Source organism: Salvelinus sp. IW2-2015, linkage group LG7 (assembly GCF_002910315.2).
Source record: "Salvelinus sp. IW2-2015 linkage group LG7, ASM291031v2, whole genome shotgun sequence".
Taxonomy (NCBI): Eukaryota; Metazoa; Chordata; class Actinopteri; order Salmoniformes; family Salmonidae; genus Salvelinus; species Salvelinus sp. IW2-2015.
The window spans coordinates 14,586,372-14,601,329 of record NC_036847.1 but is presented as its reverse complement, the minus strand read 5'-3'; the positions used below and the strand labels follow the sequence as shown (position 1 = coordinate 14,601,329).

General features: G+C 44.7%; 3 protein-coding genes across 3 annotated transcripts in view; all 3 read right to left on the bottom strand.

Annotated features, from left to right (window-relative positions):
* The window catches only part of arhgap46b (Rho GTPase activating protein 46b), a 90,021-nt gene extending 88,559 nt beyond the window's left edge, over window positions 1–1,462 (bottom strand). The window contains exon 1 of the mRNA XM_023991091.2: window positions 1,320–1,462. Within this exon, the coding sequence (XP_023846859.1) occupies window positions 1,320–1,333 (14 nt within the window). The 5' untranslated portion in view covers window positions 1,334–1,462. The remainder of the gene's footprint in view (window positions 1–1,319) is intronic.
* Window positions 1,463–3,287: 1,825 nt separating this feature from the next.
* LOC111966453 (uncharacterized) lies at window positions 3,288–7,676 on the bottom strand. Its single transcript, XM_023991090.2, has 3 exons — window positions 7,643–7,676; window positions 7,176–7,209; window positions 3,288–4,627 (listed from the first exon to the last, which is right to left on the bottom strand). Exons 1-3 carry the CDS (start codon window positions 7,673–7,675, stop codon window positions 3,906–3,908), a joined length of 789 nt encoding a protein of 262 aa, XP_023846858.1. The 5' UTR covers window position 7,676; the 3' UTR covers window positions 3,288–3,905.
* LOC111966926 (extracellular sulfatase Sulf-2-like) overlaps window positions 7,643–14,958 on the bottom strand; it is a 181,605-nt gene continuing 174,289 nt past the window's right edge. Inside the window, exons 12-19 of the mRNA XM_023991871.2 lie at window positions 13,077–13,302; window positions 11,349–11,613; window positions 11,123–11,219; window positions 10,091–10,185; window positions 9,857–9,916; window positions 9,551–9,714; window positions 9,324–9,466; window positions 7,643–7,775 (exon numbers count right to left, since the gene is read on the bottom strand). Of these exons, the coding sequence (XP_023847639.1) occupies window positions 7,734–7,775; window positions 9,324–9,466; window positions 9,551–9,714; window positions 9,857–9,916; window positions 10,091–10,185; window positions 11,123–11,219; window positions 11,349–11,613; window positions 13,077–13,302 (1,092 nt within the window). The 3' untranslated portion in view covers window positions 7,643–7,733. The remainder of the gene's footprint in view (window positions 7,776–9,323; window positions 9,467–9,550; window positions 9,715–9,856; window positions 9,917–10,090; window positions 10,186–11,122; window positions 11,220–11,348; window positions 11,614–13,076; window positions 13,303–14,958) is intronic.

Below are 14,958 nucleotides of genomic sequence, written 5' to 3'. Positions count from 1 at the left end.
CATCTCATCCTGTGTAGACTATACCTGCACAGCCAGAGAGCACCTTCTAAGACCAGAGTAGGAACATTTGCTAACGCAATAGTTGTTGTGACAAAACTATCGGTATTGTTGAAAATGTGATGGAAACATATTGAACTTTAGATTTGTATTCGGTACAATCGAAAAGTACATTTTGTGTGCACTATGACATGACACACTGATTTTTATCAGCAAAAAGTCCATTTGGTGGGAACACACCACAGGTGGGAAAATGCACATATTTTCTTTATGCGGATACTAGAGAGTATTCGCATGAAAATCTGTTGCCAATTGGATGGAAACCCAGCTACAGTACTTGACAAATTATTGCTTGAGAAATTGCTCTTTTCTAAGAAATAATTTTATTTTTGACCATTTTAACAGAAAACAATCACAGTAAGGTATTTAATTGTTACCCAGAAATGATTTAATATTGAGATAAAAACGGCTGCATTGGACCTTTAAGGATGGCACCTGGCAGTCAGGATTGGGGGTGACTGACTGGCCGATTGACTGACAGTACCAGAGGGAAGGAGAAGGTCCTGGAACATGTGGAACAAACCAGCCCTCTCCTGTCGCGTTCAGCATCTGTTCACGGATATGCAAACGGTCAAGATCAGGCATGTTTCCCCCAGACTAACCCATTAGACCTATTCCATTGTAAAAACCTTAGTTCCCGTGTTTGAACGTTGAAGTTGCCCAGAGGCATGGTTTGCCTGGTTCTACTTTTTCACACCCACGAGGAGCAGTGGGTGTGTTAAAAAAAAATACTGTCTAGAAAAAAAAGAGCCACAACCATAAATAATGCGTATTGATACAGAACAATCAAATAATTATTGAAATACCATAACATTTATGCCAATGCATTCGTTTTTATATCTTGTTAGTGTCCTGTTTATCAACTTTTAGTGCGTTTCATTGACTACATGATATTATTACGCTGTAATAACGAATTGCCTTTGACAAATGTTGGTTCTTATGAATTTTCATAGCATACCCTTTGAATTTCAAATACAGTGAACGTTTAAATTTCTGGCACGAAAAGATAAACCGAGACAAAACGTTTTGCTATAAAGGTTTGACCTATTTGAAACTTCATCGCCAGTCAATTAGCCTACTTCAGCCCTGTTTTATTAGCGGTATTGTACTGTTGCACAGCAGACAGTCATGAATCCGCAGAATTGAATAGCGGCTACATTGTAACGAGGATCAACAGAAAAAAACTTGTTTAATTGTATCCGTCTAGTTTCGTTCATCAAAACATACATTGACAATACACTGTACAATAGTAACTTGCTTACCTTGTCTCGGCCATTTTCCTCACATTATATGCGCAAAAAGTTGGAAAAAGATGTGTGTTGTAGATTTCCCAGCTATGTGCAGTTCCACGTAACTACAGCACAGAGTACTGCCTCTCACCCCTGCCCTGTCTGTGTGAGTCAGACGGTCGGCGTTTCCCCCTCCTTCCCCTCCACTAAACTCCACCATGCCTTTGGGTTGTGTGGAGTCTTATCCCTACAGGACTGTAATTGAACTGTCCTCTCTGCATTTTGCGGTCTGATGATCTGTGTCTAAATGATTCAATACACCCATCTAGTGCCCACACAGAGTAAACACACCACGGCATGGTGGAGTCCGTCATCAAACAACCTGTTTGTGAAAGAACGCTTATGTACTAGGCTAATAAAACAATGCAGTTGTCAAGCGATTTCAAATTCCTGACATGATTATAAACTGTATGTGCTAGTCATTAAGGCTTCCCAAACTGAAAGAACCAGTGACCCCTGCTGGCTGAATATGAAACAAGATCAAATGTGTGGTTATTCAGAACCCAGAAAAACATGTTAGATAGTGCATGAATGTGCAACAAAGACATTGGCATATATGGCATTGGTAACAGAGTCTCCCAATCAAAGTTGTCAGGACTGAGATGAACATGAAAAATAAACACACCCCAGATGAAGTGAAGAGGAAACCTTGGCATTCAACACTTTATTCACAAACTAGTTACCGCTATCAACTGTTCACTGGTAAACCGAAGGAAATAAAAATATATGTATGATAAATCTATTTAACTGTACAAGGCATTGTTATGATAAAACCTTCTTTCACATACAGTAGCCCCTTTCAAAGTGCTAATAAAAAGTTGTGTTGCTTCTTTTCTTCCAGGTGGAGAAGGGACTTGTTTTACATCATACAGTATGGTACATTACTGGGGGGAGATTCAGTTTCCAGGTAAATTAGGGGGGGGAGAAAGATCCTTGCATCTTCATATCAGAAGAGTATACTTACAGGTGTGAAACAACAGTGCACAGATAGTAGAGAGGGCAGTGTCTGATAGATAATTAAACCTTTAGTTTTCTGTGTATTATAAAATATATTTAAACATTTACATTAATTGCAAAAACATACATTCAAATACATGCAGCAATTTTATATATACGTTAAGACCGCAATAGCACCATGTATAGCGAAAACAAAAGGACTAGTAACAGCCATATATTGTTATAAAGAATGCAACATTCGTTAAATACATTTATTTTTCCATTTATTTTAATTTCTACAGACAATACATGATAAGGGAAACGTGTACACAGTCTTTAGACCATGAAGTTACGGCTGATCTAGACTGGGTGTGCTTGTTTTACAAACCAGCATGTCCTGAGTTTCCATAAGTGGTATTAGGCAACATAAACTGCCAGGTTTGCTGTAAGGTCTGAGCGGGTTGCCAAACCTATGTCCCGCCCATCTCTGGGACAAACCGGCTTGCAAAACAAGCGCACTTTCTTTCTCTAAGGCCTTTGATGATGTCAATGAAGTATTGGACGGATGACTTCATAAAAAGACTCCCAGATTAACCAAAGAGACTGGACAAGTTAGWTTCACATCAGATGACTGTCTTCAAATGCATGTTCTCTGATTGGACTGTTTATATAACAGGTAATGCCATGGATACCAAGCTTTATGTAGGCCAAGCTGTAGAAATCTTATTAGTAAAAACTCTTATTCTGTTCAACATCTGGATGTCAAACACTCATTTTGAAATTGAAAAAACAAAAGAGAATGATTTCCCCAAAATATTTGAATCGCATAAATATCAAGTCTCTTGTTTTTCATTAGAAACATAATTAAACTGAAAAGAGATGGCACTCTCCCAGTTCCTACCTGCACTTTAGCCCTAACCACCACTCATGCATGTTTGCCGCCATACTCAAAGGCAGGTTGCACTGTAACTGAAAGTGTGTGTGTGCGTGTGTGCGTGCGTCGCTGCAATCTCATAACTGATCATCTGCATTTAATAGAATTAAGGGGTTTTAAATGTTGATTAGTAACACACGGGTAAAAAACATGAAATCAATGTGCCACATACACTGAAGCTGCACAGTGGGATGAAATCGCCGCCAATGAATATAGCTAGTAGTAAAAACCTAAAAGTAAAGTACACATGGCCACAATACAAAATATTTTTCAAAGATTCCAATGAATATCAAAAATCTATCAAGTTTCCTTTCCTCTCCCATTTGTTCCCTGCCCCACAAACAAAAACCGAAGCAAAGTCCTGCATTAGGAAAATAATCATGTACTGCTGCTGCGTTCGAGCCTAGAGGATCTCCTTGTGAAGTCTGTTGTGTGGTGGTGTATTACAGGAAGGGGCCAGCAGGGGGCAGTCTGCTGGCCTGGGCTATGACTGGGGCATTGGAGGGCCACAGTCTGGATTAAAGGGACAGGCTCATCCCGATATCAGCCTGGAGGTGCTGCTGTGGCATAAGGAGGAAGAGGGTGAGAGGTCAGGGTGGGGGACAGGCCAGAGGTTGTGCTGGTTCAGTGTCCCTAAAATCTCAGGTGAGGAGGGGAGACAGAGAGAGAGAAAGGGGTCTTACAAGCAGTCATACGGGCAACCCATTCTCAGCCTCCTGAACAAAGTCACTGCAGTCACAGTGAGCATGGTTCAGTCTCCACCGGGATGACCGCCTCCTCAACAACTCCTTCTCCTCTTCATCACCTCTCTCCATGCTCTCCTCATCCTCTTCCTTCTCATGCAGAGTGAGCTGGCCCTCCTCCACAAACTGGTTGAGAAGAGGTGGGGCGCGGTTCCAGTCTGAGCTGCCCTCCTCAGCTGGAACTAGGGGAGAGGAAGAGGATGAGGGAGAGGGAGAGGGAGAGGGAGAGGGAGAGGGAGAGTGGTGCGGCCCTCCATTCAGCCCCAGTGCCTCCCTCAGGACCTCGGCTCCAGCCTCTCTCAGCAGGAGAGCAGGGGTGGCCAGGGTGGTCAGGTAGATGGCTGAGGCTGATTGGTCCGTTGAGGACACCAGGGCGTGGTCTCTTCCTCCTCTACCCTCCCCAGGAATCAAGTTGCTGCGGCGCCCGTTCGGCTGGTGGTTGAAGTTGCCGAGCAACGTGAACATCCTGTCCACGGTCCCACCAAAGTTGTCCCAGTCCTCCAGGCTGACGTTGAAGTTGAGTTTGAGATCGTAGGCGTGCTCGTCAAGTCTGTACAAGGGTTCAAGTTCTGACCAGTCCATTCCCGTTCCCCCCACAGTGGGCGCTTCGGGCGGGGCCACTCTGGCCTCATGGACCCTATCCCTCCCAGCCTTCCCAAATCTGTCCTCTGATGAGACAAAAGCACACAGACAAAAACAGTGTCATCCACAGTAAACCTCTGGCACCTGTTATGTCTGTATCTCTTCCCGTCAGCACCACGTGAATGGGTTGATGCTGTGATATTCACATCAGGCAACTATAGAGATAAATCACGAAACACACAAGCCATATGTACAGCAGAGTATCAGAAAGAGACATTATAAGAGACCATATGAAACGTAATAAAAAAGAAAAGTCAACCAATAGACAGAGATGATAAGATGATGAAGGCAGATGTGTTGGGCGGTGGGGGTGGATGACGCCCTCTACTGGTGAGAAACAGTAGGACAGGGTGAGATGTGAGCAGAGCTGTGCAGGTCAGAACATCCATGCAGACAGATAGGAGAGTGAGAAAGACATGGTTATTAACTAGAACTAGCAGAGATCAGCATGCAAGCCTGGACGAACCCAGAGTTGAAAAAACTACAGAGAAGGAAGAGAGGAAAGAGAGGAAGAAAAGCTCAGTTAGAGGTGACTGGTGGCATCGTGAGGACCAGATGGGGTGTCCAAACTCACAGTGATTTGGAGGTGGGCTTCTTCACTTTTGGCCACTTTCTGCGTTGAAATTGCCTGATGCACAAGCGACAATAAGACAGACTGTTACCCAGCCCATTCAAGCAGAGGAAAATATGTCCTCAACCCTCTCCCAACCTCAGTCAGAAGCAGTGCAGAGACAGTCAAGCATACGTACAGTGTACCCCCAGGTTAGAAAAGTGCCCAGTCCCCCAAACCAGCTGTCATGCAAAGATGCAGAGGAAAGCAAGAGAAACTGCACACAACACCAAAAAACACCCTCGCCACACACGTACAGTGCATTTGGAAAGTATTCAGACCCCTTGACTTTTTACATTTCAGCCATTCTAAAATGTATTAAATATATATGTTTTCCTCATATACACACAATACCCCATAATGACAAAGCAAAAACAGGTTTTTGGAAATGTTTGCAAATGTATAAAATAAAATAAACAGAAAATATCACATTTACATAAGTATTCAGACCTTTTACTCAGTACTTTGTTGAAGCACCTTTGGCAGTGATTACAGCCTCGAGTCTTCTTGCGTATGATGCTGCAAGCTTGGCACACCTGTATATGGGGAGTTTCTCCCATTGTTCTATGCAGATCCTCTCAAGCTCTGTCTGGTTGGATGGGGAGCTTCACTGCACAGCTATTTTCAGGTCTCTCCAGAAAGGTTCAATTGGGTTCAAGTCAGGGCTCTGGCTGGGCCACACAAGGACATTCAGAGAGCCTTGTCGCGAAGCAACTCCTGCGTTGTCGTGGCTGTGTGCTTAGGGTCGTTGTCCTGTTGGAATGGGAACCTTCGCCCCAGTTTGAGATCCTGAGTGCCCTGGAGCTGGTTTTCATCAAGGATCTCTCTGTACTTTGATCAGTTCATCTTTCCCTCGATCCTGACTAGTCTACCAGTCGCTGCTGCTGAAACACATCCCCACAGCATGATGCTGCCACCACCATGCTTCACCGTAGGAACGGTGCCAGGTTTCCTCCAGACGTGACGCTTGGCATTCAGGCCAAAGACTTCCATCTTGGTTTCATCAGACCAGAGAATCTTGTTTCTCATGGTCTGAGAGTCCTTTAGGTTCCTTTTGGCAAACTCCAAGCAGGCTGTCATGTGCCTTTTACTGAGGAGTGGCTTCAGTCTGGCCACTCTACCATAAAGACCTGATTGGTGGAGTGCTGCAGAGATGGTTGCCCCTCTGGAAGGTTCTCCCATATCCACAGAGGAACTCCAGAGCTCTGTCAGAGTGACCATCAGGTTCTTGGTCACCTCCCTGACCAAGGCCCTTCTCCCACGATTACTCAGTTGGGCCGGCGGCCAGCTCTAGGAAGAGTCTTGGTGGTTCCAAACTTCTTCCATTTAACAATGATGGCCACTGTGTTTTTAGGACCTTCAATGCTGCAAAAAATGTTTGGTACCCTTCCCCAGATCTGTGCCTCGACACAATCCTGTATCTGAGGTTTTTGCTCTGATCTGCACTGTCAACTGTGGGACCTTATATAGACAGGTGTGTGCATTTCCAAATCATGTCCAATGAATTGAATTTACCACAGGTGGACTCCAATCAAGTTGTGGAAACATCTCAAGGATGATTAATGGAAACAGGATGCACCCGAGCTCAATTTCGAGTCTCATATCAAAGGGTCTGAATACTTATGTAAATAAGGTATTTCTGTTTTTTATTTTGAATAAATTTGCAAAAAAAATCTAAATGCCGGTTTTTGCTTTGTCATTATGGGGTATTGAGTGTAGATTTTTTATTTATTTAATCCATTTTAGGATAAGGCTGTAACGTAACAAAAAGTTAAAAAAGGGAATGGTCTGAATATTTTCCAACTGCACTGTATGTATTCTCTAAGTGTTGTGTATTTTGTCAATGTATTCTAGACCAAGTATGTGTGCTATCTTTAAGGAATATTTCTATAAATATTATATAGTACTAATATCTAATAAATCGTTAAGTGCCGAGTGGTGTTCAAGTCAATGAGTAAAGATACCTGTATTCATCAAAGCTGCTTCGCTCTTTACCTCCTGAAGAAAAGACAATGCAGTGGTTAGAAAACATATGAACACATTCCTATCAATGAAGGCACAGAGACCTCGTTAAGAGAGGCTTTTAAATGCTTTAGAAAGAGCAGTCGTTTTAAAAACAAAATGTTATCTGAAATTCAAATAAGTAGAAAAAAGTTTTCAACTGAATTTACCTTAATTAAAAGGAACAAAACACAGGGAGAGGTTGTAACTGTTTAAACTGCAGGTAAAGAACTGATACATGAGAAGTAATGCAAGAACAGAAATCAAGGCATGACTTGGGTCTGCTGGTGAGGATGATGGTGATGAGGATGCCAAACAGATCATTCGTCTGTAGTCACAACCCACAACAACCTGGCATAGTGTGTGTGTGTGTGTGTGTGTGTGTGTGTGTGTGTGTGTGTGTGTGTGTGTGTGTGTGTGAGGAACTCACCCAGCTCCAGGTTGCGGGTACGGGGGTTAACATGCCTATGTTGGCTCTTGCGAGGCTGGGGAGCTGCCATGAGTTGAACGCTGGAGCTGGTTTAGGAACGGTTCCGGATCCAGCGTGTCACAGCATTCATCAGCTACACGGGAGAGAGAGGAGAGAGAGAGAGTAAGTCGGGTGGGTGAGAAGACAGTGTCCGGATAGAAGAGAGGTGTACTGGGTGAGAGAGAGAGGAGAGTCCAGGTGGGTGAAACCAGAGGAGAGAGAGTGTCTGGGGTGAGAGAAGAGAGAGAGTCCAGGTGGGTTGTGAGAGGAGTAGTCCAGGTGGGTGCGAGAAAGAGAGGTGTCTGGGTGTAGAGAGAGAGAGTGTCTGGTGAGAGAGAGAGTCTGGGTGACGAGAGAGAGAGTGTTCTGGGTGGAGAGAGAGGTCCGTGGGTGAGGAGAGAGATTGCAGGTGTGGGTGAGAGAGTCTGGTTGAGAGAGAGCGAGTTGATCTGGGTGAGAGAGAGAGTAGGTGAGGGAGAACCAGGTGGGTGAGATGAGAGAGTCCCGAGAGTGGGTGAAGAGAGAGAGATGTCCAGGTGGGTGAGAGAGAGGAGAGTCCAGGTGGGTGAGAGAGAGAGAGCAGGTGGGTGAAGAGAGAGAGCAGTGTGAGAGGGATAGTACTGTCTCTCTGGCTATGGATTCGCCATCAGGTTGACATACTCCGGGATTGTGTTCCTCCCAGGCGTAGACTTGGCGTGATCCTGGACAACACCCTGTCGTTCTCATACTAACATCAAGGCGGTGGCCCGTTCCTGTAGGTTCATGCTCACAACATCCGCAGAGTACGGACCTGCCTCACACAGGAGCGGCGCAGGTCCTAATCCAGGCACTTTTGTCATTCCGTCTGGATTACTGACTCGCTGTTGGCGGGCTCCCTGCCTGTGCCATTAAACCCTACAACTCATCCAGAACGCGCGCCCCGTTGGTGTTCAACTTCCAAGTTCTCTCACGTCACCCCGCTCCTCCGCTCTCTCCACTGGTCCTCAGTTGAAGCTCGATCCGTCGTACAAGACCATGGTGCTTGCCTACGGAGCTGTGAGGGGAACGGACCTCAGTACCTCCAGGCTCGATCAGGCCCTAACACCAAAACAAGGGCACTGCGTTCATCCACCTCTGGCTGCTCGCTCCCCTACCACTGAGGAAGTACAGTTGCTCAGCCCAGTCAAAACTGTTCGCTGCTCTGGCCCCCAATGGTGGAACAAACTCCTCTACGACGCCAGGACAGCGGAGTCAATCACCACTTCCGGAGACACTGAAACCCCACCTCTTTATAGGAATCCATAAGGATAGGATAGATAATCCTTACTACCCCCCCCCTAAAGATTTTAGATGCACTATTGTAAAGTGGTGTTTCACTGGATGTCATAAGGTGAATGCACCAATTTGTAAGTCGCTCTGGATAAGAGCGTCTGCTAAATGACTTAAATGTAAATGTAAATGTAAATGTATTCATACTGGCCGTACTGGTCTAACGTCTCTAATATAATAGCTGATTTTCATTTTGCTATCTTGAAACAGGGCAGCAGGCTACCCGCTGGGCGCAGACGTCAATTCAATGTCTATTCAACCACTTTGCCCCCAGTAGTGAATGTTAGAAGGCATCTTTACAGAGGAGTGCTTGCGGTGAGGATTGAGTACTAACTTGGTAGGGATCCGTGTTGAGGTCAAAGTACTCCAGGAAGCCAGTAGCAAACTCGCAGAAGAGGAAGTTGTGTGTCTCGTTGATGGTCCTCAGACACCAGTAGGTGTTGTTGTTGGCACTGGTGCAGGCACAGAACGGACCCACTGCAGACAGAGAATAGTCAGTAATGCTAGTGTAGTATGTGTGTTTGTGTGTGTGTGTGTGTGTGTGTGTGTGTAGTCTCTTACTTGTCCAGAAGGGGGCGGTCTGCCAGTGCTGGTTGTCGTGGGTGAAGCAGGTGAGACCAGGCATGCTACAGGTGTCGTTGTTCCTCAGACGTTTCAGCAGCTTCCGCATCTTCTTCCTCCTCTTCTGCTCTTTCAGTAACCACGCCTTCTTATCCTGACCCTTCCTGATGACGTCACACACACATAGAAATACACACATCACACAATGACACATTCAAATACACACTGTAGATATGCAATCACTACACAGGCAGAAGCACACAAACAGCATATGTCCCTTTCTTATACACGAACCCACCCCCTTACCTGAATGGGTGAATGCTGCCTCCTTTGTGCCTGAGCTTACTCTTGTACTTAGACTTGTAGCTGAAACACAGACAGATATTTACATAATCAGTCTTTATGAGCATGTAGTAAACCTCTTCAAGTCTGGTAGACAGCCGTTATCTTCACTGTAAGTGCATCTAATGCTGGCGTTTAGTATGTGGAAGGATATTGGTAATTAAACAATGGATTCCTAAGAGGTTGTTTGGTCCTTACATGTAGTGGTTGCAGTCACACTCCTCTGGGCGGGCTTTCTTCAGGTGACCCCTAACCTCTCTTAGGTTCTTGATCTTTGTTTGCAGGGTCTCAATCTAACAGAGATGCAGGGCATTAGATCTAGGAATATCACAACAATGAGGGCTTCTGTAGCTCCGTTGGTAGAGCATGGCGCTTGCAATGCCAGGAGTTGGATTCCCGGGACCACCGGTATGTAAAATGTATGCAGGCATAACTGTACATCGTTTGGAATAAAGGGTCTGCTGAATGGCATATGCACTGAGTGTAAAAAACATTAGGTACACCTGCTCCTTCTATGACTGACTGACCAGGTGAAAGCTATGATCCCTTATTGATGTCACCTGTTAAATCCATTTCAATCAGTGTAGATGAAGGGGAGGAGACTGGTTAAAGAAGGATTTGTAAGACAATTGAGACATGGATTGTGTATGTGTGCCATTCAGAGGGTGAATGGGCAAGACAAAAGATTTAAGTGCCTTTGAACGGGGCCAGGTGCTCCGGTTTGTCTCAAGAACTGCAACACTGCTGGGTTTTTCCACACTCAACGGTTTCCTGTGTGTATCAAGAATGGTCCACCACCCAAAGGACATTCAGCCAATTTGAAACAACTGTGGGAAGCATTGGAGTCAACATGGGCCAGCATCCCTGTGGAGCTCTTTCGATACCTTATATAGAGTTCATGCCTCGACGAATTGAGGTTGTTCTCAGGGAAAAAGGGGATGCCAATCAATATTAGGAAGATTAGGAAGGTGTTCCTAATGTTTTGTACCCTCAGTGGATTACAACACAGAGTGGCATTCAACACAGGAACTGAATCTGAGTATGTGTGTGTGTCAATAGCAGGCTATATTCAACTAATTAATAATTACACAATCATTGATGCTGTCCATAATTGTCATCGATTTCATTGTCAGTTATTGATTGTCATGACACGATCACTGTGACCACTGAAGATAATCAACTGCATTAAGGAATAAAACATCAGTTATGTGAGTGGCTGAGAAGACGCACCTCGTGATCAATGTGGAGTTTGTGGTCCTTCCAGGCCTGCAGGGACTTATAGATCCCTGTATCACACTTCACTGTGTCATTGGCCAGAATAGAGCACCTGAGGACAGGATACACACTGAGCATTTAGCCTAATCAATAACTAACACAACAACACACTCAACATGCAGTACTAACACACGACAAACAAACCCACCCATCCACATTGAACATCCACACACTCCCTGACCTGTGTGTGACTTTGATTCCAGAAGATACATTAGCTAGACTGTTGCTGCTATTCCTGGGGGTGACGGTGACAGTGACCCCCATGCCACTGAAGTCGTCCTCAGTGTCGTCGCGTGGGGTCCTGGCCCCAGCCTGGCTGAGGTTCCTGGGGGCCGGTACAGGCTGGTAGCCATCCTCCAAGTCTACAGCATACAGGTCCCCTCCTATCTCCATCTCCACAGAGCGGGAGTAACGGTTACGGGCGTAGCTCTTGATGGCTTTCATCTCTGTCAGGAGGAGGGCAGGGTGAGATAGTGGAGGGATTGCTACAGTCAGTATATAAACCCTATCAGGCCCTATGATACTCATTAAAGGTGAAATATGTAGAAATCGCTCCGCCATTTACTGGTTGACAAAATTCTATCATGTTCACCTAATTTCAGTTTATGTGACAAAACAAGCAATGTATAGTGTAGAGTAGAGGTATTCAAATCTTACCCTACAAGGTCCGGAGCCTACTGGCTTTCTGTTCTACCTTATAATTAATTGTACACACCTGGTGTCCCCTGATTAGATGGGGGAAATGAAACAGCAGTGGAACTGGCTTTGAGGTCCAGATTTTTATTTGAGGGGTGTAGAGAATCATTGAACTATATACACTACCGTTCAAAAGTTTGGGGTCACTTAGAAATGTCCTTGTTTTTAAAAGAAAGCAAATGTTTTGTCTATTAAAATAACATCAAATTGATCAGAAATACAGTGTAGACATTGTTAATGTTGTAAATGCCTATTGTAGCTGGAAACGGCAGATTTTTTATGGAATATCTACATAGTTGTACAGAGGCCCATTATCAGCAACCATCACTCTTGTGTTCCAATGGCATGTTGTGTTAGCTAATCCAAGTTTATCATTATAAAAGGCTAACTGATCATTAGAAAACCCTTTTGCAATTATGTTAGCACAGCTGAAAACTGTTGTTCTGATTAAAGAAGCAATGAAACTGGCCTTCTTTAGACTAGTTGAGTGTCTGGAGCATCAGTATTTGTGAGTTAGATTTACAGGCTCAAAATGGGCAGAAACAAAGAACTTTCTTCTGAAACTCGTCAGTCTATTCTTGTTCTGAGAAATGAAGGCGAGAAACTGCCATGAAACTAAAGATCTCGTACAATGCTGTGTACTACTTCCTTCACAGAACAGCGCAAACTGGCCCTAACCAGAATAGAAAGAGAAGTGGGAGACCCCGGTGCACAACTGAGCAATAGTAGTGTATGTATATATGAATAGTAGTGTATGTATATATATATATATATATATATATATATATATATATATATATATATATTAATAACTAAACACGCATTGTATTTTTAGCTGTTTGAAGCTGGTGTGCAAACAGAAAGTAAAAAGATGCAAAAGCTAAACTTAACCACATAAATCATAGAAATAGGGAACATAGAACAGACCTACCACTTATCAGACTTGCTTTCAAGTAGAATGACAGATTACATTTTTATGTGAATTTGGCCGGGTCGCCCACAAAGTTACACAACCTTTCAATAATGACTGTGGGTGAAGGTATTATTGTCTCCACAAGGTGACGCCCACATTCCACATCAGTGACAAGAAGTGAGACTGCGTTCATGCAAGGTTGAGTGAGTGAGGAACATTTTGTACAGCAGAATTTTGTGTGTGTGACAAGAGTGTTTGTGTATGAGTGCGAGAGAAACACATTCTTTCCACTCCACTTACTCTTCTTGGAGAGCAGCTTCTTCTTCTTCAAGGTGCTGAGTCTGAAGCTGGGGTACTGGTCACAGTTACAGCCATCGTGCTCTGTGTTGCGCTCCGCCTTGCGCTGGGGGTAGTACTTTGACTTGATGTTGGCAGGGCCATCCTTCCGGGCTGCCGACATGCTGGTCATGCCCTTGCACTTATACAGCCTCAGCTTCCCCGTGGCATCCTCCAAACACTGCCACTTCTGCAGGGAGACAGAGGAGAGGGGGACAGAAGATAACACTGAGAGAAACCTATAGTGTATCTTTACACACACACCGTGCTTCTCGAGGTGAAATTACTTGCAGGTGGAAACAAGCGACGCTAAGTAGCCTCAAATGAACGTCCATTCCCCCGTCTGTGATGTTGTTTCAACTGCAATTAACAGGTAATGATGACAAACCATGGCACGGCAGAGAGGAGAGGACCTGTATTTGACAAGATGCTCGTCTCTTCCCCTTCTCATCTCTGCTCCCACACCGTCCCCTTCTGTCATAATGAACAGGCAGCTACAGTACAGTAGTGTACACAGACAGAGTACCAAGCAGGGCCACTGCAGCTCCGTCTCAATCTAATTATGATACAGAGTCTGTTGACACTTTCTCTGTCAGTGGTTACTTGTGAAATTACAGAGAGAGCTTTCTAATTAACATAATTGATGTCAGATGGGAAAAAGGATTAGACGTGTCAAAGAGGAAATCCAACAGGATCCAAGAGAGAATAAGAGAGCCGCTGACAGTGAGAAATGACTTTCTACTCCAGAAGAGACAGGAACAAAAAGAAGTGAGAGTGGGGGAGATTGATAGGTTGGATACAGAGACCCCTCGGGAACTACTGTTCAATGGTCAACGTTGTTAAGATAGATTTAAGAGCTTGAAATTGCAGGTGTTTGATCTGACAGCTAAAGAACTGTCACACACACTCCCCCACTGTCTGTCATTAGCGAGGTGGGGGGGAGTGTGTGTTCATGTGTGTGTGTCCTGGGGGGCATCGCTATGGCAATAGACCTGACTCAAAGCCTAATCACCCAAAACACAGCTCTTCAGTTTCAAAGCTTGGTCCTCCTGTCTGTCTGTCATTGGGGACAGAGAGTGATAAAAGCACCTGTCTATCCTGTCTACACCCACTGAGAAACCAACCTGCAGGGTATATTCTCCGCTCCTTCCCTATACCTCTCCAAAAGAACAAAACCCAGCAGCTCACTATCTCTCTACACCAGCAGGTGATCAAGAGGATACAGAGCCATTTTAAGTAGAATCTCAGACATACCAATTAACTGATACTAATGGAGGTGAAATGCCAAGAAGAGAAGGATGATTGGAAGTGACTTGCAGTGCATTCGTAAAGTATTCAGACCCCTTGACTTTGTTCAAATGTTGTTACATGACAGCTTTATTCTAAAATGGATAAAAAATACTTTTTAAATCCCTCATCAATCTTTCTCCTATTCTTCTCTGCAGATCCTCTCAAGCTCTGTCAGGTTGGATGGGGAGCATCGCTGTACAGCTATTTTCAGTTCTCTCCAGAGATGTTCAAATCGGGTTCAAGTCTGGGCTCTGGCTGGGTCACTCAAGGACATTCAGAGACTTGTTCCGAAGCTACTCCTGGCTGTGTGCTTAATGTTGTTGTCCTGTTGGAAGGTGAACCTTTGCCCCAGTCTGAGGTCCTGAGCGCTCTGGAGCAGGTTTTCATCAAGGATCTCTCTGTACTTTGCGCCGTTCATCTTTCCCTCGATCCTGACTAGACTTCCAGTCCCTGCCGCTAAAAAACATCCCCACAGCATGATGCTGCCACCACCATGCTTCACCGTAGGGATGGTGCCAGGTTTCTTCCAGATGTGACGCTTGGCATTCAGGCCAAA

What these genes read in the sequence shown, in the direction of transcription:
- LOC111966453 (XM_023991090.2), bottom strand. Translation starts at nt 7,675, where the DNA reads ATGTTAACCCCCGTACCCGCAACCTGGAGCTGG. An exon ending in TACCCGCAACCTGGAGCTGG is followed by an intron (nt 7,210 to 7,642) that starts GTGAGTTCCTCA and finishes TCTTTTCTTCAG; the next exon opens with GAGGTAAAGAGCGAAGCAGC. An exon ending in AGCAGCTTTGATGAATACAG is followed by an intron (nt 4,628 to 7,175) that starts GTATCTTTACTC and finishes TTGTCTCATCAG; the next exon opens with AGGACAGATTTGGGAAGGCT.